This window comes from Lepidochelys olivacea (genome assembly GCF_965140295.1).
Source record: "Lepidochelys olivacea isolate rLepOli2 genome assembly, chromosome: 1".
In the NCBI taxonomy this organism is placed as follows: Eukaryota; Metazoa; Chordata; order Testudines; family Cheloniidae; genus Lepidochelys; species Lepidochelys olivacea.
Genome location: NC_140411.1, coordinates 259,879,399 through 259,905,073, shown reverse-complemented (window position 1 = coordinate 259,905,073; position 25,675 = coordinate 259,879,399). Strand labels below are relative to the sequence as shown.

At 52.5% G+C, this 25,675-nt stretch overlaps 1 protein-coding gene across 2 annotated transcripts; it reads left to right on the top strand.

The window, feature by feature from the left end:
* The first annotated feature begins 1,328 nt into the window (after window positions 1-1,328).
* Window positions 1,329-25,675, top strand: SUN2 (Sad1 and UNC84 domain containing 2). 2 transcript variants are annotated; one of them, XM_084634047.1, is made up of 18 exons: window positions 1,329-1,583; window positions 3,424-3,583; window positions 4,618-4,721; window positions 5,440-5,574; window positions 5,962-6,057; window positions 7,008-7,101; window positions 7,493-7,563; window positions 9,716-9,852; window positions 10,473-10,682; window positions 11,138-11,215; window positions 12,414-12,457; window positions 13,701-13,866; window positions 14,258-14,485; window positions 16,676-16,760; window positions 17,242-17,357; window positions 18,545-18,712; window positions 19,640-19,732; window positions 22,077-25,675. In XM_084634047.1, the coding sequence occupies exons 2-18, from the start codon at window positions 3,459-3,461 to the stop codon at window positions 22,188-22,190; spliced, it is 2,064 nt and encodes a 687-aa protein (XP_084490173.1). In that variant the 5' UTR covers window positions 1,329-1,583; window positions 3,424-3,458; the 3' UTR covers window positions 22,191-25,675. The 2 variants fall into 2 exon arrangements, with proteins under 2 accessions (XP_084490173.1, XP_084490172.1); XM_084634046.1 differs by having other exon boundaries at window positions 4,618-4,808.

Genomic DNA, 25,675 nt, shown 5'->3' with positions numbered 1-25,675 from the left:
CTTGATCTTTATTTCCTGTCTCCATCACCTGATGTAGGTCAGAATTATAACAACAAAAGGTTAATACCCCTGTTACATGACAGGGGTTGGTATCCACTGACTACAGCTACTGTTGTAGGGAAGCAGGGCTGAAGTTGTGCTTTATTTGGTGGGAATTTATGTGAGAGGTGGAAGCTTCAGCTCTGTAATATGTGTACCAATTGGTGCAATGTGGCCAACCCCGCATGTTCAGAAATCATGAGTCAGGCCCCAAAAATCATTAGATAATTTACAAATCATGGGGTTTAAAAATAATAAATTGTGAGTCTTTTTATTTCATTTTTGCATTGCCATAACACTGCCAGTCTTTGCCACAGACTTCCCATGTGACCATGGGCATGTAACTTAGCCTCTATGTGCCTATTTCCCATCTGTACAAAGTGGATAATAGTACTTCCCTACCTCACAGGGTTATTGTGACGAGACAGCAATTAAAATGACTGTGAGACCTCAGATACTATGGCAATGGGGCCATATAAGTACCTTAGATAGATTGACTGTGGCACTTAGACTTAGACCTGAACCCCAATGTGCTAAGCGCTGTACAAACGGAACAAAAACATTGTCCTTGCCCCCAAAGAACTTGCAATCGAAGTATTTGCTTGCTTGCTTTTGAGCGGTCACATTTTCAAGCTTATAAGCACTTACAAGGACCAGAGACATATTTAAAAAAAAAAAAAAAAAAAAAGCTGACAGTCTCACATTATCACAGGACTCGAGGAGCTAAGGCTTTAAGAAAACACATGTAATAGCACAAGACTCCTAATGAAATCTCAAGAGCTGGTAACACAGCTGGGTATTGTTACTTTGGGGGAGGAATGTGTTGCTGCTTTGGCTTTGTAGTTATTTGTAATAGAGGGAGAGCTGGGGTTATGTTCCCCTGTGTTCCAATCCGGATTGAACAGGAAAGCCAAGAAGCCACTATTAGGCTGGGGATGGGGGGAGAGATGGTCCATTGTTACTGCAAAGCAGATACTTCGGTAAACAGTAACGGGAATGTGGATTAAAGCTAGGGCGCCATTGTCTTCCCGGGTCTCTGGGGCTGATTAGCGATCGCCCAGCGTGCCCGCTCCTTCGGGCAGGGGCTCTCCTGTTTGTACAGCGCCGGGCACCCTGCAGTCTCCGGCTCTGGCCGGCGCGGGACCCCAGCCGGCGAGCTCACGGGTTAATGGCCGCCGCCTGGGCCAATGACGGAGCCAAGCGGCGGGAAGGCGGGGCCCAGCCGGGGCCTTTGTGTTCGAACCGCCCAATGGGGGCGGCCGGCGGCGGGTGAGTGGCAGCCCCGGCGGCGGCGGCGGCAGCAGCAGCAGCAGCGTGTGGCAGTGACAGGCGCCCGCCCCAGGCCGCGCCGCGCCCGGAGCCAGCCGCTCTCCGCCGGGAGCCGAGGGGGCCGAGCCGGGGCGCTGCCCGCGGGGCTCAGCGCCGCCCCGCCTGAGACACAAAAGGCGTCCGACATCGCGGCGGCTGGCGAGAGCAGCGGGGCGGGGAGCGGAGCCGAGCCTCCCTCCCGAGCCACCCAGCGGCCTGGAGCGCGCCGCAGCCAGGTGACCGTGCGCCCCCCCCCCTCCGGGCCAGGCTCGGGGGCCCGCCGCGCTGTTCTCTGCCCCCTCAGCGCGGCGCCTGGGCGGGCGGCCGGGGAACGCACCGCTGCAGGAGCGGGCGGCCGGAGGGGATGCCCCAGGGCGGCGAGGCGCAGTGGAAACAGCAGCCCGGGGCGGGGGGTTCCCAGTTGGCAAGTGACGGGCTCCCTCCTCCGAGCCTCGCTCTGCCATCCCCGCCGGGGAAGTTGCAGCACCTGCCTGAGCCGGGGTAGACTCCGGCTCCCTGTCCCCGTCGCTGGCCGTGGCCCCCGCAGGCCTGGCCCGCCCGTGGGGCGTGAGGGCACCCAGGAAGCAGGAGTTAAGAGGGGCCATTTCTGCAAGGTGTTTGCTTTGACTAGGGGCCAGGTTTATCCCATGCGGCGGGGTAACTCTGTTGATCTCAGTGGCGGTAGCCCAGGGCTGAATGTGGCTCCCTAGCTGCATTTGAAGGGTGACTTGTGCTGCTGCTGGTGAGATGTAAGTAGTTCCCCCCCGCCCCTCCCTTTCCCCCCCAGTGCACTAGGAGGGAGGAGTTTAGAAGCAGGATGTCAAGGGGGGGAGGCACGCACAGAAATGTCTGAGCTCTAGCAAGGTGTGGAAAGAGTCTGGGCAGGATGCGACCACAGAGCGGGAGTTGCCAGGGTGTGGGTGGGAAGGAGCCAGATATGGAAGCATCTCTGGAATTGTGCCAGCTCACAAGGTGGGATTGAAAGTTGTTACTTTGTTCAGTTGAACCCAGTTTTTGGTGCAGTCTCTGTGCAGCAAGACAGCAGTTAATGGGAGGAGTTTGTACCCATGTGGGTGGGCTCTTAGAGGGGGGAATAAAGGGAGGGGGAATTTACAACCCTATAAGCGGTGGAACATAGTGGTGGATTTGGGCCAAGTATCTGCCTCTGCGGCTGTTTCACGTTTTGGCTGGTGTGCTGCGGGGAGGCTGCTTTATAGAAACAGGTGCCAGGCAGGCACTAACATGGACGAAGCTTTGCTCAAGTGGGCTTCTTTTTGCAGGACATGTGTTCTTTTTCTGTCCACAAGACACCTAGTCCCAGTCAGAGCCAAGCTGTTTGCGTTGTGACATGCTGGAAGAAATAGGCTAGTGTCTGCCTGCTGGCTTGTGGAGAAGCTGAGCTAACTTGTTGTTGGGGCAGCCTGGGGCACTGGAAATGGAGGTCATGGGGAAGGGTGCATATGCTGCGTCAGGCCAGTTACTGGACTAGTGCTGATGCCCACCTGGCCCCCTACCGCTGCCAGGGCATCTCGGTCCTGACCCGTGGCGTCCGTTGCTAATTTAGCTTGGCCTTGGCTGAGCAGAGATTGCTCAGTCATGCTGAGCTGTTGGGTGGCGGTGAGAAGAGTCTGGCTGAGATCCACTGAACTCCTCTCGCTTTTGGCACAAGGCAGGATTTGAAACCATATCTGCAGGGGTGAGCGGCCGATGCAATAACCCTGCTGCAACACTCGCCCCACCCCACCTCCAGGATAGGAGACTGCCAACCCAGTCTGTTCTGAGCTGCTGCCTTTCAGGCTTTGCCCGTCCCCACGACTCAGGTGATGCAATCCCTGAGACCCCAAATTCCGGTGACATCTCAGGGAGTGAGGCTGGGTGAGTGAGGATTGCATCTGTACATTCAGAGCATTTCCACGGCCCTTTTCCCTGTCTGCCCCACTGCAGGACATCCCTTCCTCTCCCCCACAACTGAGTGAACGTTCATGGGCCTGCCTACCCCTTGCTCAGCCCATTGCCAGGGCCAGGCAGTACCTTCGAGTTCTCACGCTACCTCATCTCTTTCCGTTGCTCTCCCAGGTACCTTGTTGAGGGGTGATTGAGCCTCGTCTGTCATGTCCAGACGCAGCCAGCGCCTTGGGGCCAGCCGCTATTACCAGGGTGATGATGATGGCAGCAGCAGCGGTGGCAGTTTGCTATTGGGTGGCCAGGAGCCCCCCTTTAGGGACAGTCCTAACAGGTAAGTGGGTACAGGGTGTGGGGCCTATATACCTCATCCCCACCTGCAGTGGTGTTGCGAGGTTTGTCCGTAGCCCAACTTGAAAAAGATGAGGAGTCAGTTTGCCATAGTGTGAATTTCCTCTCCTGAACCCCAGGTCAGGGGTCACTGAGAGTCCAGAGCTCCTTACCCCGTTCTGTGGGAGGTGAGGGTCTGTCCCTGAGCGCTCTGCACTTATCCTTAGAGGGGCAGGGTAGTTCACCCACTGGTGGTGAAAGGAGCATAAGAGAAAACCTACTGCTACTTTCATGACTTTACCAGCTGGATTTCCTTGCCGAACCCTCCCATGGCCAGCTCTGGGTAACCCCCTGTGTGCCCCACAATCCTCTTCCACCTTATTCCTCCCAAGCGGGAGCACAGCACTCTTGCTTGTCAGACATATTTTGGTGTTTCCTGGCCATTGCCCTCACTCTCGTATCACTGAGGGGGGCTGCAGTGATCAAAATTGGGGTGTGGGGGCCAGCTGTGCACAGTAACGCAAAGAGCTGAGTCGTCAAGCCTGTCCTGGGAGGCCCCCAGTAGAGGTTAGGGGTTGTTATCAAACCATCTTTCCCCAACCCAGCAACCTCTCCTGGTCACAGACACCTTCCAGGAAAACCACAGCAGCTACAGAGGAAGCAGACAGGAAGCAGAGGGCAGGGTGTTCTCTTGAGGGTGGCAGGACTGTGCCTGTGATAGGCCAGAGGTGTGTGTGTGTGGAGGGAGATGGCAGGGGATTGCCCCCAGCGGGACTCTTATTTTGCAAGGACAGATGACAGCAGTTTACACTGTTTAAAATGTGCTGCCTGCTCTGGTTCTCTCCTCGCTCAGGTTGGTTTCACTCCAATGACTTCAGCAGCGGTGTGAATGAGAGGAGGGCAGGCAGGGCCCCAGGCAATGTAAAACCTGACCAGAAGCAAGGCTGGCTGTAGCTCGCCCCTCCCCAGTTCCCCCTTGTCAACCTGCACATGTGCACGCAGCATATGAACTCTCTCTCATTTCCTTGCTTCGGGCAGGACCCTACGGAGGAAACCGAGCAGCATGAAGCGCCTCTCTCCAGCCCCGCACCTGGGACCTCCCCCTGCCACCCAGACCTCCTACTACAGCGAGTCTGTGATCAGTGAGTCCTACCTGGGCAGCAGCAGGGGACTTGCTGGTGGGGGCAGCACTGCCTTTGATGACCCACAGGACAGCGACTCCTACTGGGGTGAGTGCTGTCTCCCCTCGGTGCCAGCTGTACCGTGTCCTATCACCCAGTGGGGCCCCTGCCCCTCTCCCTGCAGCGACCCTGCTCCCCTCCTCTTTGATGTGAAAGAAAAACCTATGAACTGAGTCCTGGGCTTCATCTCCAAACTGCCTCAGCAATGGGATCCCAGGCCTGCCTTAGAATGTGCCCCCTTTGCTGGGAGCAGGGGACACTTGAGAGGAGAATTGAGTCTTCTCAGTTCCTCTCCCCTGGGCTGCGTGGGTTGCCAATGACTTGAGTAGTGATCACACACACACACGTACCCCTCCCCCAATGGAGCAGCCCTGAGTGAATGAATGCAGCCCCACAGGGAAAGATTGTTGCCCCCCTCAGCCAGTACTGATGGGGCACCAAGATCAGTCCAGGGGAATTATCAGGGTGGGAGGTATTGGGATTGCTGAAGACCCCGATAAGTGTGTAGGGATAGGCCTCCCTAGTGCTGCGAGGGTAATTGGGCACACCCTGAGTCACTAGCAGCAAGCCCGCTACCCTACAGAATTCTGTCCCCTCCACCGGCCCCAGTGTGTGCCTGGGGAGGAGGAGCACAGAGGCTGTTGGGTAGTTTCTCAAGGGGACTCTGTTTCCTGGACAGGTGGGGAGCTCTCCGCGAGGAGAAGAAGAGGCACAGGAGGTACGGAGTCCAGTAAAATCAATGGGCTGGCAGAGAGCAAGACTTATGACACCTATGCCTCTTCATCTGGCTACTCCTCTGAGGATGACTATGCAGGTAGGGATGGCTCTGACACCCTGAAGGTGGCAGCAGCATGGGTAGCAAGGTTGCCTGGGATAGAGGCCTCCCAATAGAGACCCACTTAGGTCCTGGCTCCATTGCATGGGGAGAGTATAACTTCACAACCAGGGCTGGCCATCATCATTTCAGGATCACCTCAGACCTGCCTCCGTGACTGCAGTGAGATCAGAGTGAGGGTTCCCCACCTCACCTCAGGCCTGGCTCTGCAGCTGGGGGAAGAATAGTGAACATTCACTAACTAAGGCATCAGGGCCCCTCAGCACTGGATGCTGGAAGTCCCACCCCCCATTCCAAAGCGAGTGAGTGAAGACATGAGACCTCACTTTTGTGACTTGCGGCCTCTTCTTCCTTCCTTCGCACCAGGTCGCTCTTCCTTGGACCAGAGCAGTGCTGGTTCTGGGTTCAGGAATGCCATCTCACGAGCAGGCTCTTTTCTCTGGCTGGTGGTCACTTCACCAGGTAAGTGTGGGGCTGTCAGCATTCTCTGTAGGCAGCATTCTCCCACGCACACTGACACCCTCCATGCGCACATGTGCAGTAGTCATGGGTCAGAAGGGTATTTTCTCATGTGCTGGTTTTTAAAAAAAAAAAAAAAGGAAAAACCATGTTCACTAAAGCACTGTGAAAGTTAGGAAAGAGGGGACCTGGTACCAGGGCAGGAATGAGGGCATTGTCACAGGTCCCAGGGCTGGAATAGCCGGAGTACTGAGGGCAAGTCTGGTGTGTGTGTGTGTGTGTCTCTTTGAGATGGATTATTCATACTTATCGTTTGTTTAGCACCATTGGTGTGCTTGGTCTTTGAAAACCCGAGAAAGAAAAAGCCTTTATGTACCTCAAATGACATTATAATGACATTTATTTCTATTGTGGTACAGCTCAGGGGGCCCATTCATACTATTTATTTGTATTGTGGTTGTACCTACAGGACCAACTCAGGGATCAGGGCCCATTGTGCTAGGCACGGTACAAACACACCACTAACAGATGGTCCCTGCTCCAAAGAATCATTGCCCAACACACTAGGTGCTGTACAGTCTAAATTAGATGGTGCTGCTAGGATAGATAATGCAATAGACAAGCAGGGATGGTCAGAACTCCTAGAAGAACAGATTTCATTCAGTATAATGGATTTCTTTCTTCAGGGAATTAATGCCTCAGGGAAGAAGTGCTTTTAAGGAGGGATGGGCGTTTCTGTTTGTGCAGCACCTAGCACAATGGGGTCCTGGTGCATGACCTTGGGCTCCTAGGTGCTATGGTAGCCATAATAATAACAAAGGGTGAGTAGCCTTCCTAAAGAACAGGGAGAGGGCAAGAACTCCGGAGAAAGGAAGCAGGGATGCTGGCCCAAGTGTGAGGAAGATACGAAAGGGACATCTGAATGTTCTAATGCCATGTGTGGGTCTTTGCAGGCCGGATCTTCGCACTGTTGTACTGGTGGATTGGAACCACATGGTACCGCCTCACCACTGCAGCCTCTCTGCTGGATGTCTTTGTCTTAACAAGGTCAGTGCAGATTGGAACCAGAGACATGGGGAAGCAAGTTGGTGTGGGTCTGGACCTGGATCCAGACAGGGCAATGGACAGGTGGAAGATGTGGGGCAAGGAATACAGTGTCCCCACAGGGGAGGAAACCAGTGAGATATATATGTGAAGGACCCCAGTAAATCTGTGAGGAAAACGGTCAGGGTTTTTATTTGTTTTTTTCTTTTCTTGTGGCCAAAACTGACTATGGACCCAAGCTGGGCTGTGTGAGTTGAGATTCAGGGTGTAACTTTCTTCCAGAACTTCCCCTTCTCCACTGCCTTGTACTGTCCAAGTGGATGCAGAAACTCCCTGGGCGACAGGTTCTGGGCAGCTGCACTAATGTCTGTTCCTTGTCCCCTCTGCTCTCCAGGCGCTATTCGGCTCTGAAGAAACTCCTTCTGCTCCTCCTGCTACTGCTACTCCTGGCTTCCATTGCTTATGGTGAGTCATCCCAGGCTCCCAAGCTGTTCTCCCTGCCCCCTCCCTTATGCCCTGGACAGCGTGGCTCTAAGCTCAAGAAGACATCCTGAGCTCTCTGCGGCAATGCGATGCTCCTGTGAGGTCACAGGAGAGCCTGCTTCCCTCTGTGCTCTACATGTGTCTATACTCAAAGGCACACTCCCTAAGGCAGGTTCCAGTGGGCGGGGAATGCTTTCACACAGGGCCAGGATGTTGTGAGTTTGGCCTTGGCCCGTGTAAATCCAGCATTAGCTCTGTGCTTGGTAACCACTGTCTGATATTCTGAACCCATCCCCTGACTCCCAATCCTCTGGACTGTGAGGGAATCCAGCTCCAGTTCCAAACGCTACAGCTGACCCGTATCTCCAGAATGAGCGAAACCAAACCCTTCCATCCAGCCTCCCCTTGTAGTCCTTGACTTTGTGTTCTCAATTTGTAGTTTAATGATCAGGAATAAAACCAAACTGAATTCTTTAAGGTTGGAGCCTCCAAGGTGGTTCAGGTAATTTAATTTTGTGGAGGACTGTGAATGACACGAGTGCTAAAATTAAAGACTTTATTTAATATCAAATAGTTAGTTAAAGAAAACAGGCAAGCTCTGCATTTATGCCCATGTTCTAAGATGAAATGATGCATCCCGTGGTGATCAGTCCTGGATGAGAAGAATGGGTGTAATCCTTTCTCCGTACCTGGATGGTAGATGGGCGCATCAATCTAAAATTAGCATGCTGTCCTTGTTGTAATCGCTTATAACAACACTCCACAATTAATTAGCATTAAGCCTGCCTATTAATATATATCTATATTTCCACCACCATAATGAAAATACCTTCTACTCCCTCACTGGCTATTTAATATTAGACTTGCCTTTAATTAATATCTGCGTAAATGCCATACCAATGACTCTATCCATCTAGATAACGTTTTCCAAAACAATAACATTTTATCTAAAACTCTTTGAAAAACAGTTAGGACCAAAACCTGTTTGCAACATGATGGGGGGCAGGGCTATGTCCTAACTCAGTGCTTTTCAACCCGGGGTCAGCAGACCCCTGAGGGTCCGCACACTATGCCTAAGATTTCCAAAGGGGTCTGCACCTCATTAGAAATTTTTTAGGGGTCAGCAAATGAAAAAAAGTTGAAAACCACTGGCCTAACTTGTCTCTGAGCTGCCTCATTTTACTTCACTCAGATTTTACCAGGCCTCGCTTGGCTATTGTCAAGCCTATTTTTAGGAGGTAGATTTTTGAGCCTACTTATGTTTCAGCACATTTCTGTATAACATAAGCAAACTATCTCTGTGGGCTACACCCTATAGCAGCAGTCCCCAAACTTTTTATGTCACCCCCCGCCTCCCCTTACCTGTAATGGACTCTACTTGTGCCCCCCTGGGAGCTGGGGCCGGGAACCAAGCTGGGACCTGAGCAGAGCTGAGGTCAGCGCATGGCTGGGTGGCAATCCCTTCCTGCCTCCTGTCAGGGCTGGCCTGGGCCCTGCTGCACCTCCAGGATACCCCATAGTTTGGGGACCACTGCCCTATAGCCTCTGGGTCAGGAGCTGAATTCTATTGCTTTGTCCTAGCTTCAACATATACAACACTGCAAGGGGGTTCTCTGCTGCCTTGTGTGGTGGTGGTGGTCATTGCTGTGAACTGCATCAAAAATGAAAAGGAGTACTTGTGGCACCTTAGAGACTAACCAATTTATTTGAGCATAAGCTTTCATGAGCTACAGCTCACTTCATCGGATCCATACATCGGATTCATACAGATCACTTCATGCATCCGATGAAGTGAGCTGTAGCTCATGAAAGCTTATGCTCAAATAAATTGGTTAGTCTCTAAGGTGCCACAAGTACTCCTTTTCTTTTTGCGAATACAGACTAACACGGCTGTTACTCTGAAACCTGTCATTATGCATCAAAAATGTGTACCTGAATGAGAGGAACCCATCTTCCGGTCACTATGGTGAAGTCACAAAGCCTGTTTGCTTTCTGTTCACATCTGTGAGCAAACCGTTTCTGAAGCCTGTCTGGGCATTTCTAATGCACCTCCATTTGTGGTCTATTGTACACATCTCCTCTTCCCCCCTCTCCCTCCCCCGCTTAACCAACCACCAACTTTTTGTGTTGCCAGGTGCTTGGTATTTCTACCCCTTTGGATTCCCGATGCTCTACCCTGCCATGTTTTCTTGGGGCACAGCAAAGCTTTCTCCCCCTGTTGCTGGGAAAGAGGAGATGCTTAGAGCCGGGGATTCGTCTGCGTTCTTTCGGGTGAGTGCCAGACGGATCTGGGGTGTGGGAGGGGAGTTCCAGCATTTCTTCTCATCCCTCCTGCTAATGCACCTACCCCTTAAAATCTCCAGTAGCAGGGTTAGGCAGACTGAATGTGGCTGAGGGACTCAGTCTCTAATCTGAGAGCAGCTCCCTTTTCATACCCTGAAAATGAAAGATGCGGGAAGAAGGGAGATGTCTTTAGCATCTGGGCTTGGATCATTTCCAACCTGTGTGCATACAGCCCTCTCTGCTAGCTGAGCAGAGGGTGCGTGCCCCTTTAGTCCGAGATGGATGTGTGTGCCTGCATGCGCACCGCTGCCCCCTGCTGGGGGGTGACAGACATGCTCGCTTATATAAGTTCCTTTGCGTGGTCGGCTGCCCTTCATATACCTCAGCCGTCCAACCCTGCCTGAATTTGTGCACACACCACTGCCCCCTAGTGGAGAGTGGAGGACATGCTTGTATATATCCACTCCCTCTGCAGCCTGTGCTGGCGGGTCACAGTTTGGTACAGAGCTGCCGGGACAGCTGGGTAAGGCTGCCAGTCCTACATATGCCACAGTGTGTGTGTGTGTGTGTTTGTTTTTTCTTTCTTTTTGCCACCCTGGGGGTAAAAGGCAGAGCAGCAAATCCTGTCTCGGTTTCAAAGTCTGGAGAAACGCTTCCAGACCCTAGAGGCTGAGGCATCCCGGCTGGAGAAGCTGGAGCTCCAGAGAGGGGTGGCGGCTGGGGGAGGCCTGACACATGAGGCAACCCTGACGCTCCTGGAGGGGCTGGTGAGCCGTCGAGAGGCCGCACTGAGGGAGGACTTGGCCCTGCACGTCCAGGTAGGGGAAGTGGGGGCTTCTCCTGGGGAAACCTGGCCTGCTCCGCCTACTTCTCCTTAAAGTCACAGCCACCTTTTTCCTTCCCGTCCCCCGGGCCTGTTGCTGTGGGGGTGGGAGAGGGGGGTGCATAAGGCTGATGTGGGTCTGGGGGTCAAGGTGGGTGGGTGGTGGGAATGGTTGATGTTGGTTTAAGTGGTAGGATTGGGGTCAAAGTGGGTGGATGAGGGTGGCATAAGTGTGGTGAGTGGGGGTGGGGTTGTGTGTGTGTGTGGGGAGGGTGGTGGGTACAGGGAGTATGATCTGGGGTGGGTGTTGTGTAGTGGGATAGGGTTGGGGCAGCTGGAGTATGGCAGGTGTGCCATGAAGGTGGGTGGGCAGCAGGTGTGGGGGAGAGGATATATTGTGGGTGAGATGGTATATGTGCTGATCTCTCTCCCAAACCTATCTCCCTGCAGAGCGAGCTAGATACCATCCAAGGCCAGCTGCAGAAGGATTTAAACGGGCGCCTGGAGAAGATTACTCAGGCATCTCAGGTAAACTAACCTCCCTCTTTAAAGCATGCAAGTATCAAAAACTGGGGATGGTACAGTCCAGGGACTTTGCTCCTGTCCAACAAGAGGTGTCACTATAGGGACCAGCCACGCTTAGGGAAGGAGGTGCATTTCACTTCAGTGCTTGCAGCTGTGGGACTGCAAGCTCATTGGGTCCTGTAAGCTAAATGCAGTTGGACTGGATCAATTCTCGAATAAGGAGATCACCAAGGAGAACCCAGGTGCTGCAGGAAGTGCTGCTGGTGATGCAGCAGGGTTTGCTCTTCCCTTGAATTAGCAGGTGTCCTGTGCAGCTGATGGAAACCTAAAACCCAGGCCCTGACCGCTTGTGTGAGTCAGGATTCATACCACTTTTCACAGGTGATGAGGCGTTGGCTCTGAAGAGCTTGCATGTTCTAGGTACAGTCATACATTAACTGTGCCTGCAGAGAGACGCACAACAACGCCCTTCCTCAAAGATGGCAAATTCAAAACATACAAGGAAATACTTTTTCACACAATGTCTAACTAGACTGTGGAACACACCGCCACAGGAAGTTGTTGAATCCAAGAACTTAACAAGACTCAGAAAGAGATTGGACACTTACATATTCATAACAAGAACATCTGGAGTTAGCATAATTAGGAACAAAAATGTTGTAGGGGATACTAACCTCATGTTTCAGGGTTTCAGCCGGTCTCTGAGTATTAGAGACCAGGATGAGACCTAATGAGGGGGGCAGATTATCCCACGCATACCTACTATGGGATTCTTACACCTTCCTCTGAAGCGTCTGGTGCTGGCCTTGGTCACAGACAGGATACTGGGTTAGATGGACATGGGGCAGAGCCAGATTAACCTTTTGTGGGCCCAGCATCTGGACTGTGGCCTGGCTACCACCTCTGCCCATGCTCCAGCCCGAGGCCCCAGCCTTGCGTGGGCTCTTTCCCCAGAGCCACTTGCCTGGAGACAGAGTGGGTGGAGAGAAGCGAGCGGGGCCAGGGCCTCAGGGTGGCACATGGGGGTTGGGGGGGCCTTCTGAGTGTGAGCACAGCGCAATTGGCACCGCTGTAAGCCTGGTACTGACCTGGGGTTTAATCCACTCTGGCAATTCCTGTGTTCCTACGCGAAGTAGTGAAACACCCATGTGGCGGATCTCATCCTATCATGTTTGTTTCCTTTATACTGCTGCTTTCACAGGAGGTGGAGGCCCGGATGCTCCAGCTGAATTCGGAATGGCAAAGGTAATCCTGCCAGTCTCTCGGGAACTATTCAAGTGTAGCCATAACATGTCCTCAACTTGCTTGGGGTGATGAGATTTCTAAAGGAGCAGGTAGCGGGAGGCATCTGTTGGAATCCTGCAGGGATCCCTCTTAAGCCTGGTGTGGAACCCGGGGCTCATGGCACATCTACGATACCAAACTGGGAAGGGTTTCAGGTTCTGATGCAGCCTGGAAAATATCAACAAACATGGGCAGGAACCAAGATGAGATTTGACTTGGAGACAAGCCAGACAATATGTGGAGGGGAAAGGACCCAGCACACAGCTAGTGGGCAGGAGAGAGCGAAACCTGGAAAGCAGTGATGCCGAAAGGGAGGTGGCAGCAAGACTCGGCAGTCTGGTGGATGTGCTCTTGCAGTTTTGAGATGGTGGCAGAGAAAGCCAGTGTGCTCTTTGGCTACATGTGCAGAGGCAGTGCGTCCTGGAGCTGGTAGCCTGCAGTCCCTCTCTCTGTGACTGCCAAGATGGCACCTAGAACACTGTGCTCGGGTCTGGCACAGCAACCCCAGGAAAACATCAATACATTGCTGCTCTTCTCTCAGCTCCTCCAGAAATAACCAAGGGGGCTGGATTGGCTAAGGGCAGATGAGAAGAGCCGAGGACGTATCACTAGAGTAAAGGAAACATGATAATCCACAAGCCCTGGAAGGGTGCTTGCACCAGGAAGGAAGGGGTGGGAGATTGTTCAAAGGGACATGTGTCTCAGAGCTAGGGAATGGAACTGAGCAAAGGGAATTGCAGCTGGAGATCGAAACCATCTCTTGGGAGCAAGGGCTATTAGGCCTTGGAGAAACCTCCCATGGGAACCAACAGATGAGCTGGGGATGTGTAAATCCAGTTGGTCAGAGCCCTGGAGAATGTAACTTGGATGGGGACAATCTTCCGTTGGTTTGTGGGAGGGGTGACAACAGGAGGGAGGGGATGTTGAGTGAAAGAGATGATGTGACCTACCAAGTCTCTCACCAACAGATTACTTTGAGCCCTGGGGTGGGGTGTAAATCCAACAGGAATATACGCTCTGGTATTTATGGCTGTAACTTTCTGGCTGGGTTCCTCAGTACACCCGCTCCTCAGCGTCGTCCTCTGGGACCATGGCTGGAGGCGCCAGGGGCTAGCTCACTGCCTCCATTGCAATTCGGCTGTGTTCTGTTTGTTTGCTTTATTCTCCCCACCACCACCACCCTCCTTTTTTTTTTCCTCTGTAGCTCGACACAAGAGGGCCTGCAGGGGAGCTTCCGGCAGGAGATGGGCAGGCTGGAGACGCAGCTGGCAGGCCTGAGGAAGGAGCTCGCACTCCTGGCATCTGACCAACAGGCAGTGGTGAAGCACATGGAGTCGCTCCCGGGACAAATCAAGGGAGTGCGGGAGGACGTGAGTCCCCTTTAACGGAAGTCCCATTTTACCTGTTCTCTGCTAAACGGTGACGTGGGAATGTCTGAGTGATGCAGGACTTTGTGGTCCCACCATGTGCTAGGCACCTCTGGGTTGATGATTTCCTCCTCTCTCCCCCCTCCACCCCCGAAGCTGGACACTTCCAGGAGGGGTGACCTTTCTTCTGCCACAACCTGGGCACTGTTAGAGGTGGTCCTCACGCATCAGGTGTTGTCCAGGGATAGAGGCTTCCCCGCATGTAAGAGTCTGTAGACCAGACTCCCAGGGTCCTTGTGTGGTGTTGCTCTGCCCATTTGCTCTCCATAGTTTGTCGTGCTCTGCAGTGCAGACTCCCTCTCCTGGGCTGATCTCTTTCCCTTGGTGGTTTCAGGTGGAAGCACAGTTCCCGCAGTGGATCAGCCAGTTCCTGTTGCAGCCCAGGGAGGATGGAGTGGGCAGCCTGGTTCTCCAGCGCGAGGAGCTACAGGATCAGCTTCGGGAGCTGGAGCGCAAAATCCTCGCCAGAGTCTCTGAGGACCAGAGGATGTCTGCGCGGGATGCCAAGGCTAGCATTGGGATAGCGCTGCAGCAGGAGGGAGTCACAGGTGTGACTGAAGAGGTGAGGCCCTGTCTGCTTCGCAGCTTCCCCTGAGTAACTTACATGGCTTGGGGGTTGTGGCATGGCACTGTCGACTGTCAAACAGGCTGATGCTGCTTTCAGTGTGTCAGGGCTGTCTGCGCAAGTGTGCAGACGTGGGGCAGGCCAGCCCTGAAACCTTCACACACTTGCATACATGGGGCATGTGTGTGGCAGGCCGGGGTCCACGTGTGTGTGCTCGTGATGTGATGAGTGCAGTGTGTGTGGCTGAACTGCTGTCCCTAGCACGCACATAGGTGTGTGTATGCCAAGCCTGCATGTGTGGCTATGTGCTGGAGCAGGTTGGGCTGTGAAGATCAGGGGCTTAAGGCTTCATACGTTTTCTATGACCTATTTATTGCTTTTTTTTTTCTTACTCCCAGAACCCTGACAGTAAATTGGGTTGCGTTGCCAGGGACTTGCTTTGGTTGTTTTTAAAAAAATCAGTTTTGTGATTTACACATTTTATTAAACCCTCATGGAGAAAAGGAGGAGGCAGGGTGGGGAGTCAAGTCACTTACAGCCTGAGGTTTGTTTTTTTTTTTTTTTTTTTTTTCCCAGAAGTGCTGAGAGTTTGCAAATCCTGCAGTGAAGTCACTGAGTAGCAGGGGCTTGCCACCTTCGATAATCAGGCAATTAAAACGCAAAGCACTAAATATATCTTTACATAGGAGGAAGGATGAGCTTGTGGCTCAGGCAGTGGATTGGGACTTGGGAGATCTGGACTCAGTTCCTAGCTCTGCTACCAACTCCCCCTGTGACCTTTTAATTGTTTCATCTCTTTGTGCCTCGGTTCCCCCTCTGAAACATGCAGATGATATTCCCTTTCCCGCATCCTTTTTCTGTCTTGTCCATTTATGCTGTAAAGTCTTTGGGGCAGGCACTGTCTTGCTATCAGGGCCGGAGTAACTCTCCTGTGGGCCAGGGCTATTAGATTTTGTGGGGCCCCTGTATTACAAGTCTTTTTCCTAATTTAAAACAATTAATTATGGCATCAAGGCTATTAACACTTTACTAAACTTGCCTTTTAATTAACATAAAGCCATTCTGTGGTGACATTTCAGTCTTAAAACATGAAGAATATAGTTAAGTTAGTTCAAAATAGTCTACTTCTTACCTTAGAACAGCTGTTATATTAGTTGCTTTCTGGGAGGGAGTTTGGGTGCAGGAGGGGGTTCTGACCTGGGGCAGGGGGTTGGGGTGCAGGCTCTGGCTGGGAGGTGCTTACCACAGGTGTCTCCCTGCTGGCGGTGCAGCAGGGCTCAGGCAGGCTGCCTGCCTACTGTGGCCCCACGCCGCTCCCGGAAGTGGCTGACTGCTGGCACACCTCTGTGCGCCCCTGGAGGGATCGGGACAGCGTGTCTCAGTGCACTGGCCACAAGCGCAGCACCCTGCGGGGAAGGGGCCCGGGGCTAGCCTCCCTGGCCAGGAGCTCAAGGGCCAGGCAGGACGGTCCTGCAGGCTGGATGTGACCCGCGGGCCGTAGTTTGCCCACCTCTGTTTTAGATGCTGCCTCTCATTCTAAGAAGGTTCTGGTCTGTGGCTGTAACAATTCAGTGGCCTCACGTGAATCATAGAATCATAGAATATCAGGGTTGGAAGGGATCTCAGAGGTATCTAGTCCAACCCCCTGCTCAAAGCAGGACCAGCCCCAACTAAATCTGAAGCCCATAATCAGCAGTTCCTTTAGTTCCAACAAACATGGTTCACATCACTTCTGTTCTGTGACTTCTTTCAGTGGTTTTAGACAACATGTTTGTAGTGCAAATGGCTGCCCTGCTACCTTTCACCCACTTTGGACAAGTCGGCATTTTAGCCAACGGCAGAGTTCAACCCAGTGCTCGCTCGCTTGCTCTGTGTGTGAGTGAGAGGGAGAGAGTGAGTGTCCTTGTCCGTGTCCGTGCATGAATGGCTGTATACAATGTGTGTGCAGATGAGTGTGCCCTTAGGGACACATGTATGTGGCAGGGGTTTGAGTGTGATGGGTTGCACGTTTTGTACCTTACTGTTGCATATGCTGACCATTGCGCGCATTGGTGTGTGTACGCAGAGGCTTCATATACGGATATGCATGCAGGTGTGTGTTCGGATTGTGTGCGTGCGTGCGTGTGTGATCTGTATGTCTCCAACCTTTGCATTCAGCTCTGTTGTGTCCTTTACTCCTTGTTGCAGCAAGTGCACCTCATTGTGAACCAAGCCTTGAAGCGCTACAGCGAGGATCGCACTGGAATGGTTGATTACGCCCTTGAGTCAGGGGGTAGGTGAATCAGTGGCCACCTCGGTTCCCTCCTCCAATGGCCTCAAAATACAGAAAGGGGGTGTCAGACTGAAGACGCTTTTCCTTCAGAGGAAGGACTTGCTAGGAGACTTCTGACAGCTTAGCGCATAGCTGGCCACCTGGGCATGTGAAGAGGGAGGGTATTGGACTATCTCTCACGCAGGCAGAGCATTACAGTGGGGCTCAGCTGGCCAGTCCAGCCTCACTGGGCAAGAGTCCGTGTATGGCACAGCACACTATGGTTAGAAGGGGAGTTCAGCCCTGCCTGTAGGAGGATTCTTGTCTATCGCCCTGTGAGCTGAGCTGGAATATCTCCTCCCTGCCCTGTACTTTTATGCTCTGTCTGGTACCTCCCGCTCCCCAGGCGAGACCATAGTTGGAAGTTATGCTCTCTCTGTATATCTGTCACCTGGTGAGGATGCTGTGGTCTCACATGTCTTTGTTTCCCTTTCAATCCCAGGGGCCAGTGTTATTAGCACCCGGTGCTCAGAAACCTACGAGACAAAGACGGCACTGATTAGTCTGTTTGGGATCCCCCTGTGGTACCATTCTCAGTCTCCACGGGTTATCCTGCAGGTAGGGACCAAGCTGAGTAGAGAGATGTCCATATTTCCCCCTGTGAACTGAGCTGGAACTTCCTGCCACTGTCCGTGGACTGTTCCCTGCCTGTTGCCCCAACATAACCCAGCTGGATAGTTCTCATAACACCTCCCTGATTTAGCTAATTCCTCATTGGTGCTGAGAGTGCCATCACATCACCCTTGAGTCATCTCCTCTCCTGTTGCTACCGAGTCAGGCCTCCCGTCCTCTGAAATCACACTTCCCCCATTTTCATTCCCTTTCTCTGGGTTCTCACAGTGTACTGATCAGATCTGAACGTGGGGATAGGGATGCCTCCCTGACACCTTGTGCTACACAAAAGGCCTGTCCTGGGGTGAGGGAGGGGGAACACGGGAGTTAGGTGTGTTGTTTGTCACCTGATCTTACCTTAGCTGTGATCACAGCTGGGTCCTCAAACTCTGGTCATGGGTATGTGCGCACTGACCTCATTTGTGGCTTCAGTTCAAAAACCAGGCTGCAAATGTCCTAGGAATTTCCATAGCAGACCAGGTCCATGCTCCTTCCAGCCCCATGTCCTGGCCCTGATAGTGGCCAATGCCAGATCCTCCAGAGAAAGGTGTAAGAAGCCCCATGTCTGAATGCAATGCTGTAACCAGGGGGAGACCTTTCTTCCTCATCCCAGCTAGTGAGCTCTTTGTCATGAAGCCTGAGGGCTGACCGCGCTTGTCATTGTTAATGGAGCTAGCTGGTGTCACTGCAGATGTTGCACAACTTTCTCTGTGGCAGTCAGGTTCTTGAGTCCTTCTGCCGGCTGAGGATAGGCCAAACCCACTCCTGCCCCTGATCCAGAACCAGCCCCGGGGCACATCTGTGTCTTCCTCCCCAATGCCCACAATAACAGTGGGTTTCACGCCAGCCCAGGCTTAGGGTGACTCCTTCACAACATCTGAAAGGTAACTTTGTGCCACTCCAGTGGGGCGGGTTGAAGGTCAGACCCAATGTTTTCTTCATGTCTTGCACTGTGGTGTGTTGTTAACAGCTGCCACGTCGAATTCCAGAGGTGGCTGCACGTCCCAGGAGGGTGAGCGATCCCAGTATAGCAGCCTATAAAGTGCTTTGAGTCGAGAGGGCCTAGAGAATTGCATGAGGTGATGATTATTACTGTTACCGAAAGCTGGCTTGGTTTTGTGTTTTGGGTGTAGCCGGACGTTAACCCTGGGAATTGCTGGGCTTTCCGTGGATCGCAGGGCTTTGCTGTTATCCGTCTGTCCAGCCACATTCGCCCCACTGCTGTGACTCTGGAGCACGTCCCAAAAGCCCTCTTGCCCCTGGACACCATCCCCAGTGCGCCCAAGGACTTTGCCGTCTTTGTGAGTGTCTTTCTCCGTGCACGGAAATCGGGGGTAGAGGAGGAAAAGTCTGTGTTTGAGGAAGGGGGCACGGGTGGTCTTGGGATCTCTTTCCATTCATAATCACCCGCCAGTATTGGGGATGAGGATGTTTCCTTGCCTCAGAGTTGGGAAACTGCTGTCTCCCTAGGGGGGGCTGCAGAGGGCTGGTGTGTTAAGCCAAGGGACAGGGTGTTGGGGAGCAGGGTGAGATGGGGAACATGGGGCGGGACTATCCTGCAGAAGGAGTTGAGATGAGCTAGGGGTTCGGTACATGGGGGGGAGGAAACATGTTTGGGAGAGGAGGACGGAGACTGAGTACCTGAGGGAGGAGATGAGGTCTGAGGGGAGAGGGAATGGAGTACGTGGGACAGGGGAAAGTGGGGGAGGAGGGAAGGGAGAGGTTGACTGGGGACATTTTAGGGGGGGGAAGGGAGGCTATGGCTGGGGGTACATGGGAAGGGGATGGTTTGTGGGGAGGCGGGTGGGGTGGGTATATGGTTGGGGAGGAGGTTGGGGGTACACGGGGAGGGAAGGGCTGAGGACGTGTAACTCTCAGCCATAGGTGCTGGAACTCAGGGTGCTGCTGCACCCCCTGCTGTAAAGTGGTTTCCATCCTATCCAGGGTTTACAGTTTGGTTCAATGGCTCTCAGCACCCCCCCACTCTACAAATTGTTCCAGCACCCCTGCTCACAGCCTTGTCCCGCCACTGCTCCTGCATGTTCCCTGTTTGTTTACCTTGGCATGGGAAAGCAGGAGTGGAGTTTAACTGCACTTGTCTCTGTCTCCCTCTGCCCCTCTGGGCGCTCTGATCACCCTACATTCCTCCTCTCTCTCTCGCTCTCCCCCTCTCTGCTTCCTCATCACTCCGCCCTCCCTTTCTTCCCCACCTTCACTTGGTCTCACAGGGTCTGGACGAAGAAGGACAGCAAGAGGGCATCGTTCTCGGACAGTTCACCTACAACCAGGATGGGGATCCCATCCAAACGTTCCACTTGGAGGTACGGAGGAGGAGTGGTAGGGCATGAGGGAGAAGAGCCCAGAGAGCCCCGCACCTCTAGTATTTAGAAGCCAGTTGAAGGTGTCATCACACAGGCCGTGCCCCTGCCAATGCTGTTACCTCTGCTGTACCAGGGTCTCTGCCTGGAGCTCTTTGGACAGGGTGGTTTGGCCCAGTGCCCTCCCAAGATGGGCCCGCTGCTGCCCACTGTCGGAGGTACAGTTGGATGCAAGGATAGGTGGGCTAATGGCCTGATCCAGTGCAACAGGAGCAGGGAGACCGGAGCAGACAAGTTAATGGTCTAATTTAGTGCAGCATGCACTTGCATGTGAACTACAGGATGTTTCGGCTACTACTCGACTGACTCTGGAGGAAGCCCCCACTGTGATGCTCCCCAGGGGTTCCGAGGTTCCTGGCCATGACCTGCCCTTTGTGAGAAGCCATCCTATCTGTGCCTGCTGTGCATCAGCTCCCTGACACCCACAGCCTTGGGCCCACAAGCATGGACTCGGGTCTCCACAGACCCTCCCCCTCTCTGAGCCGGCTAGTGCTAGGTACGGCCCCCACCCCCGAGCACTGGGTGCGTGCCCTGCCGTATCCAGGCCCTGTCACTGGACACGCACAGTACTACCCAGGTTTGCTGTCCCCAAAGAGACTGTGTACACGCAGCTTGACTGGCCCAGGTCCTTGATGATAACACACAGCACTGGAATCTTACAGTGAAAACAAATGGGTTTATTTACAAAGATTAAGATTGAAGAGGGAGTGAGCAAGGACATTAAGAACAGGTTCCTTGTAAAACTAAAGGTATAACACGCTTCTTAGTCTTGAACTCTGACGGGCTAAAATCCTTGTCAATTCTTCACCTAAAGCAACCTCCCAGCATCACTAGCCCACAATCCAACTGTCTTGAATGCAAAGAGCGCTGTCCTTTCTGCTTTGTCAGTGAAGTATGACAAAATGTTTTTTTGCTTCTTCTATTTCCCCAAACTCATTGTTTTCTCCCCCAAAGACAGGATAACTCCTGGGGTGCTGGCTCCAAGGTGTCTTCCCATACTCCTGTTCGATTCACATTTCCCCCCGCCATTCCCCCCCCAGTTTTTCTTGTTGACTTTCATATGTAAGTAAATAGGGTTTCCACTGCGTTGGCTTTACAGTGCTTGATTTCCGTCAGAGGCAAGGATAGGTGAATAGACCTGCTTTGTCTAGCAGAAAACCTGTTTGTCCGCTCTGCGTGGTTACAAACTTTTTAAAACCTAATTTCAGTGGGTATATGTAACTTCTTGGATATCATCAGTACGTACATTTCACTATGATATTAATGACCAGTAAGTTACCAGCTTTCTTTTGATATCTTACAAGACACTATTTATGGATAAATAAATACCACGAAGGCAGTGCGTTAGGTGTAGGGAGTTTGTCAGGCCTTGCTGTCACAGAACAGTGACCCCTTTACCAGTTGGCATGGAGGGGGTCTGAGGATCAAAGTGACCCAGACCCCTGGCTGGGCTGTGGCTTAGTTAGAGAGGTGACTTTCCTTTTGGGAAGGTCCTCTGGACTTGAGTGGATAATGCTGTAACCTCTCGATAGGGTTCTTTCTGAGCCATCCTGTAGAACGGAATAGCAACTTCTCCTGCTGTAGAATCCTACAGGAAGGCTCCAAAGCCTACAGAGAGGTTCTCTATCTCTGATAGATACCAAGGGCCAGCTCCTCTGCCCCACTCCAGTCTGTTTGCACTGCTCTGGTGGCACAAGGCAGTTCTAAAGCTGGCTTAACCACGCCTGGGGATTCCCCCTGCATAGGGGACCACTTGGCTGGTGTAGAGTCACTATTGTGGCTCCTATGCCCCACCCCATTTTTGGTCTCCCTGGCATAGGGGGTGTGGCCTGGGAGAAGGGTCCTGGTGGCACCACTTCTGTATCTGGCGGACCCGTGCATGGCTGGGGCACATTTGCATTTAGATGATCCCTGGTTGCTGGGGCAGCCTGGGGAGACCACTGGATAGGACTAATGCAGAACCAGGATCCAGGGGCCACAGAGATGGCTTAAAGCCACTTCTTCCCCCACCTTTTCCCCTCTGGTCTTGTGCCAAGCACAGCTTTGCCAGACCAGAGGATCGGGCCCATTTAAGTTTGTAGAGTACTTTGCATAGGACCCTACTCATTCCCTCCCTATTAAATTCTGAGGGTGAATAGGAACTCTCCAGCATAGGTGTGAGTGAAGACCCCTCCTGAAATCAGTGAGGCATCTGTGAGGAACGGGGGCTGACTCTTGCCTAGAAGTGGTGCTGCTTTCTGCAGAGAACGACCCAGACTATGAAATGTCTCCTCTCTTCCTTGCCTAGGGTGAAGATGTGGGCACGTTCCAGGTGGTGGAGCTACGGATTCTGAGCAACTGGGGCCACCCGGAGTACACCTGCATCTATCGCTTCCGTGTGCACGGGGAGCCGGTCCACTAACCCCGCCCTGCCTCTCCCCTGCCCCCAGCTGGCTACCTCAGGTTCTGCGCTGGCCGCAAGCAACAACCATGACAGAGAGAGGTTGTCTCCAGAGAGAATGGCAAGCCGGTTAAGGAAATTCTTTTTGCTGCTTCTCTCAAGTCCCAGGGTGGGAGATGTGGGGGAATGACCACCCTTGGCAAACCTAGTCCCCATATGCTTTTCTGTGCTGCCGCTTCCGGAGGGAAGAGTTTGTATTGGGGGTGAGGGGGGTGGGAAAGGATTTTAGTGTTCAAAAGGTGGTGTGATGGGAAACGAGGCTCCGATCCAGGTCAGACCAGACATTTTAACTTTTTAAAAATTGTATTTTTAAATGAGTCTATGCAGTCCAGACCTTTCCGCACCTCCCTTTTCCCAGCCCCATCCCTTCCAGATGTTAAAGAAGACTATAGCATAGTGTCCCAAGTTTTATGAACGAACATGTAGTTGTTATTATATAGCGGGGTGGAGGTGATATATTTATGGCATTGTTGGCTAGGTAAGCAGCATCTGAATGTCATAGAGGTTGGAGGGAGGGTGGGCACATGACCAAATAATTTTGCACTATCGCCCGTTTCCTTCCATTATTGGATCAGTGGTTTGTTTTAGTTAGACCCAGTGGCTGACTTGCCATGGGTTGAATTTGCAACTCATGACCCTGCAAAGTAGCTAGCAGGCATGTTAGCAGAGGGAAATAATGGGGACACAGACATGTATTAAAGAGGTAATATATAAGCAAAAGACTGGGGTTTTAGTCCTTGGGGGGAAAAGATAATCTAGTCTCCCTGGGATTGTAAGCCAGCCTCAACAATGGAAACCTTCCACTTGGGTCAGTGTCTTATGTAGTCCCCAAGATACCCTGCAGCTGAGTGCTATTGGATTTCACCAATATGCGAGGCTGTGGCCCAGAGTGGGAGAGGGCCCTGTATTATTCCCACACACGTATGTGTGTGTCGTTCTCGCATGTAAATCCCCAAAATAGTGCTAAACATTCACAAGTCAAAATGTCTGTGTTTGATGTCCTTTAAAACTCTTCCCCCGACACTGTCTTTAGTAATAATGGATGTACTTTTCCATGCAACGTATAATTAACGTGTAGAACTTCATACCACAAGGGATACCACTGAGGCAAATCGCTTAGATTAGACCGTTACAGTAACATTTGTAGTAGCACTAACTAGAGTGAAATGGCCAGGACTGTTTAATCCTCAGGCTTTGAGATGTGAACTGATCAGTAGCTATATTCAGGAGAAAATTTCCCTCCATGGCTGCTGCATGATCAGATGCCATGGCCCAGGAGTTGGAGACAGGGTACTAGGCTCGATGGGCCAGTGGTCTGGTAGTGCCTGTCTGCTTTGCTTTTGGAAAACCCTAGTCAAAATTATAACAGTCTGTGGTGGGTGTAAAAATATCTAATTACACCCCCCACTGGTTTATGTACATCTGTATATAGACAACTGTACATAGTGGGGTAGAGTCTAGGCTGTAGTTATCCAGACACATGGGGTTTGTTGATGGGGACGCAGGGCAGAAATGAGGGTATCAGTTTGATCGCTGGAAGTGGCACAAACCCTGCAGGATAACGGGGGGAAACGAGACTATATTGTACAGGCTTTGGGGATAAGGGGACGACGACCCTAACGGCTCTGATCTGGGGCGAGGGTGGGGAAAGACAGCAGGCTGAGCAGAGGGTATGGTGCCAAGGCTGGCTGAAGGGTGCTGCGACACAGCTCGTGGGGCTTACTGTAAATAGGGGCAGTGAGGCAAGCCAGTGCAGCTTGGTTCAGACCAGTAAGGACCCTGCTACCGGGCCTCCAAGGGAGAGTAGTAATGGTGGCAGCAATGGTTCCAGGAGGGGGCTTGTGGCGGAAGCTGGGCCTGGCCTGGCCCCTCAGGGGAGGGGTGGGCAGGTCTGTGTCACAGCCCTCCCCCATTCACAGCTGCTGTCCTGGGCTGAGGCAGTGTATGGGGGTGGTTGGACAGGGCACATGTGGGCAGCGCGGGGCTGACAGCTACCTCTTCCCATGGATTTATCTGGGAGCAGGGAGACAGCACCAAGGTGGGAAAGGCCCCTCCCTGCCAGATTTGAGCCACAAGGACCTCCCCCAGCCTGTTCGTGTTGTTCCTAGCTGGCAAGAGAAGCGGGGTGAGGGGGGAATTGTGAACAGGCTGGTGGGGCCTTCTAGTGGGTGTGGTTGTGAGAATATCAGCTTTGAGCTGCAGGACAGAGTAGGAGCTCATATCAGTGGCCTTGAGAAGGTAACATGTGGCTGCTCAAAGAAGGGTTTTGTCTCTCTAGGTTTTGGCCAGCATGCTCTGCTCTTAGTTGAGCTTATGTTTTGAATTGTTTTTTACTTATCCATATTGTCTTGTCTTTATCTGAAAGAAAAGCTAAGGGCTCACTTTGTTTCAGCCCCATTTGAGGCTGGCACCCCCCCAAGTCAAATTGGGGCTGTGAGCTGTGGGGGTACTGAGCACTGATTTTTGCCAGGTTGTCTCCAAAAAACTGTTGAAGTCCAGTAGGGCTGGGATGGTGTGAAGGGGAAGTGAGTGGGGTACTCCCTTCCACAGCTGGCAATGGGCTTTTTCTGGCCTTAAATCAGCTGGAGAAGTCAAGCTGCGCACGTCCTCTTGGTCTGCTCCTCCACTGCCTCATCAAGCATTTGGCTCTGATCCATGTGCCCATAGGGATGAGGGTGGGACAGCACCTCCCTTTGGAATCAATCACCACTACACCTAACCTGGCTGCAGGGGTGGTAACTGGGTGAAGAATGGCTTCTACACCAGATGCTGATTGCCCCAGGCACCAAGAGATTGGGAATCAAACAGCGGGCTCCTTTATGGAAGAGCACGGCCCCGGTCCCTAGAACTCAGAGTCCCACCTGCAGGGGACTCAGACTGGCAATTGAAGATAGGTTGTCCAGGGCTTTACAACCCCCTAGGAACAGTGGACCTACCCTCTGGTGAGTCCTTAAAATCTGACTACTGACCCAACCCTCCCCCAACATCTAGGCATGCTGGAACAGTGAGGAAAGGAGAAAAGGTTCATTAACTTTTCCTGTGCTCCAGCACCAGCTGTCAAATCACTGCTTCAGCTGCAGCCCCACTTCTTATCAACATGCTGGGTAATCATGGTACTAGATACAGAAGGTGAGAACAGCAAGGTGGTAATACATGGGAAAGATCTGCTAAGGCAGAGCTTCTCTGTTTACTCCCCTTGAGCTGCCTCACTTTTCCCCCTCTCTGTGTGTGTGTGTGTGTGTGTGTGTGTGTGTGTGTGTGTGTGTGTGTACCAGGAAAGTGTTATAAATTAACCTTGCACAAACCAAGCTGGGTACAGGCAGATTAATCTGTGTTTAATTCTGTAGCCTATTGCAAATGCTGCACTGTTTTGTTTGTTTATCTACAGACTGTAATTTATGCCTATGCAAAAAAAATCCAAGACAATAAATTGTGTCAAAACAGTT

Excerpts from the sequence above, each read along its gene's own strand:
- SUN2 (XM_084634046.1), top strand. The coding sequence starts at position 3,459 with ATGTCCAGACGCAGCCAGCGCCTTGGGGCCAGCCGCTATTACCAGGGT. Across the intron at positions 9,853-10,472 it reads ATTCGTCTGCGTTCTTTCGG|GCAGAGCAGCAAATCCTGTC; the intron begins GTGAGTGCCAGA and ends TGGGGGTAAAAG. Across the intron at positions 12,458-13,700 it reads CTGAATTCGGAATGGCAAAG|CTCGACACAAGAGGGCCTGC; the intron begins GTAATCCTGCCA and ends TTTCCTCTGTAG.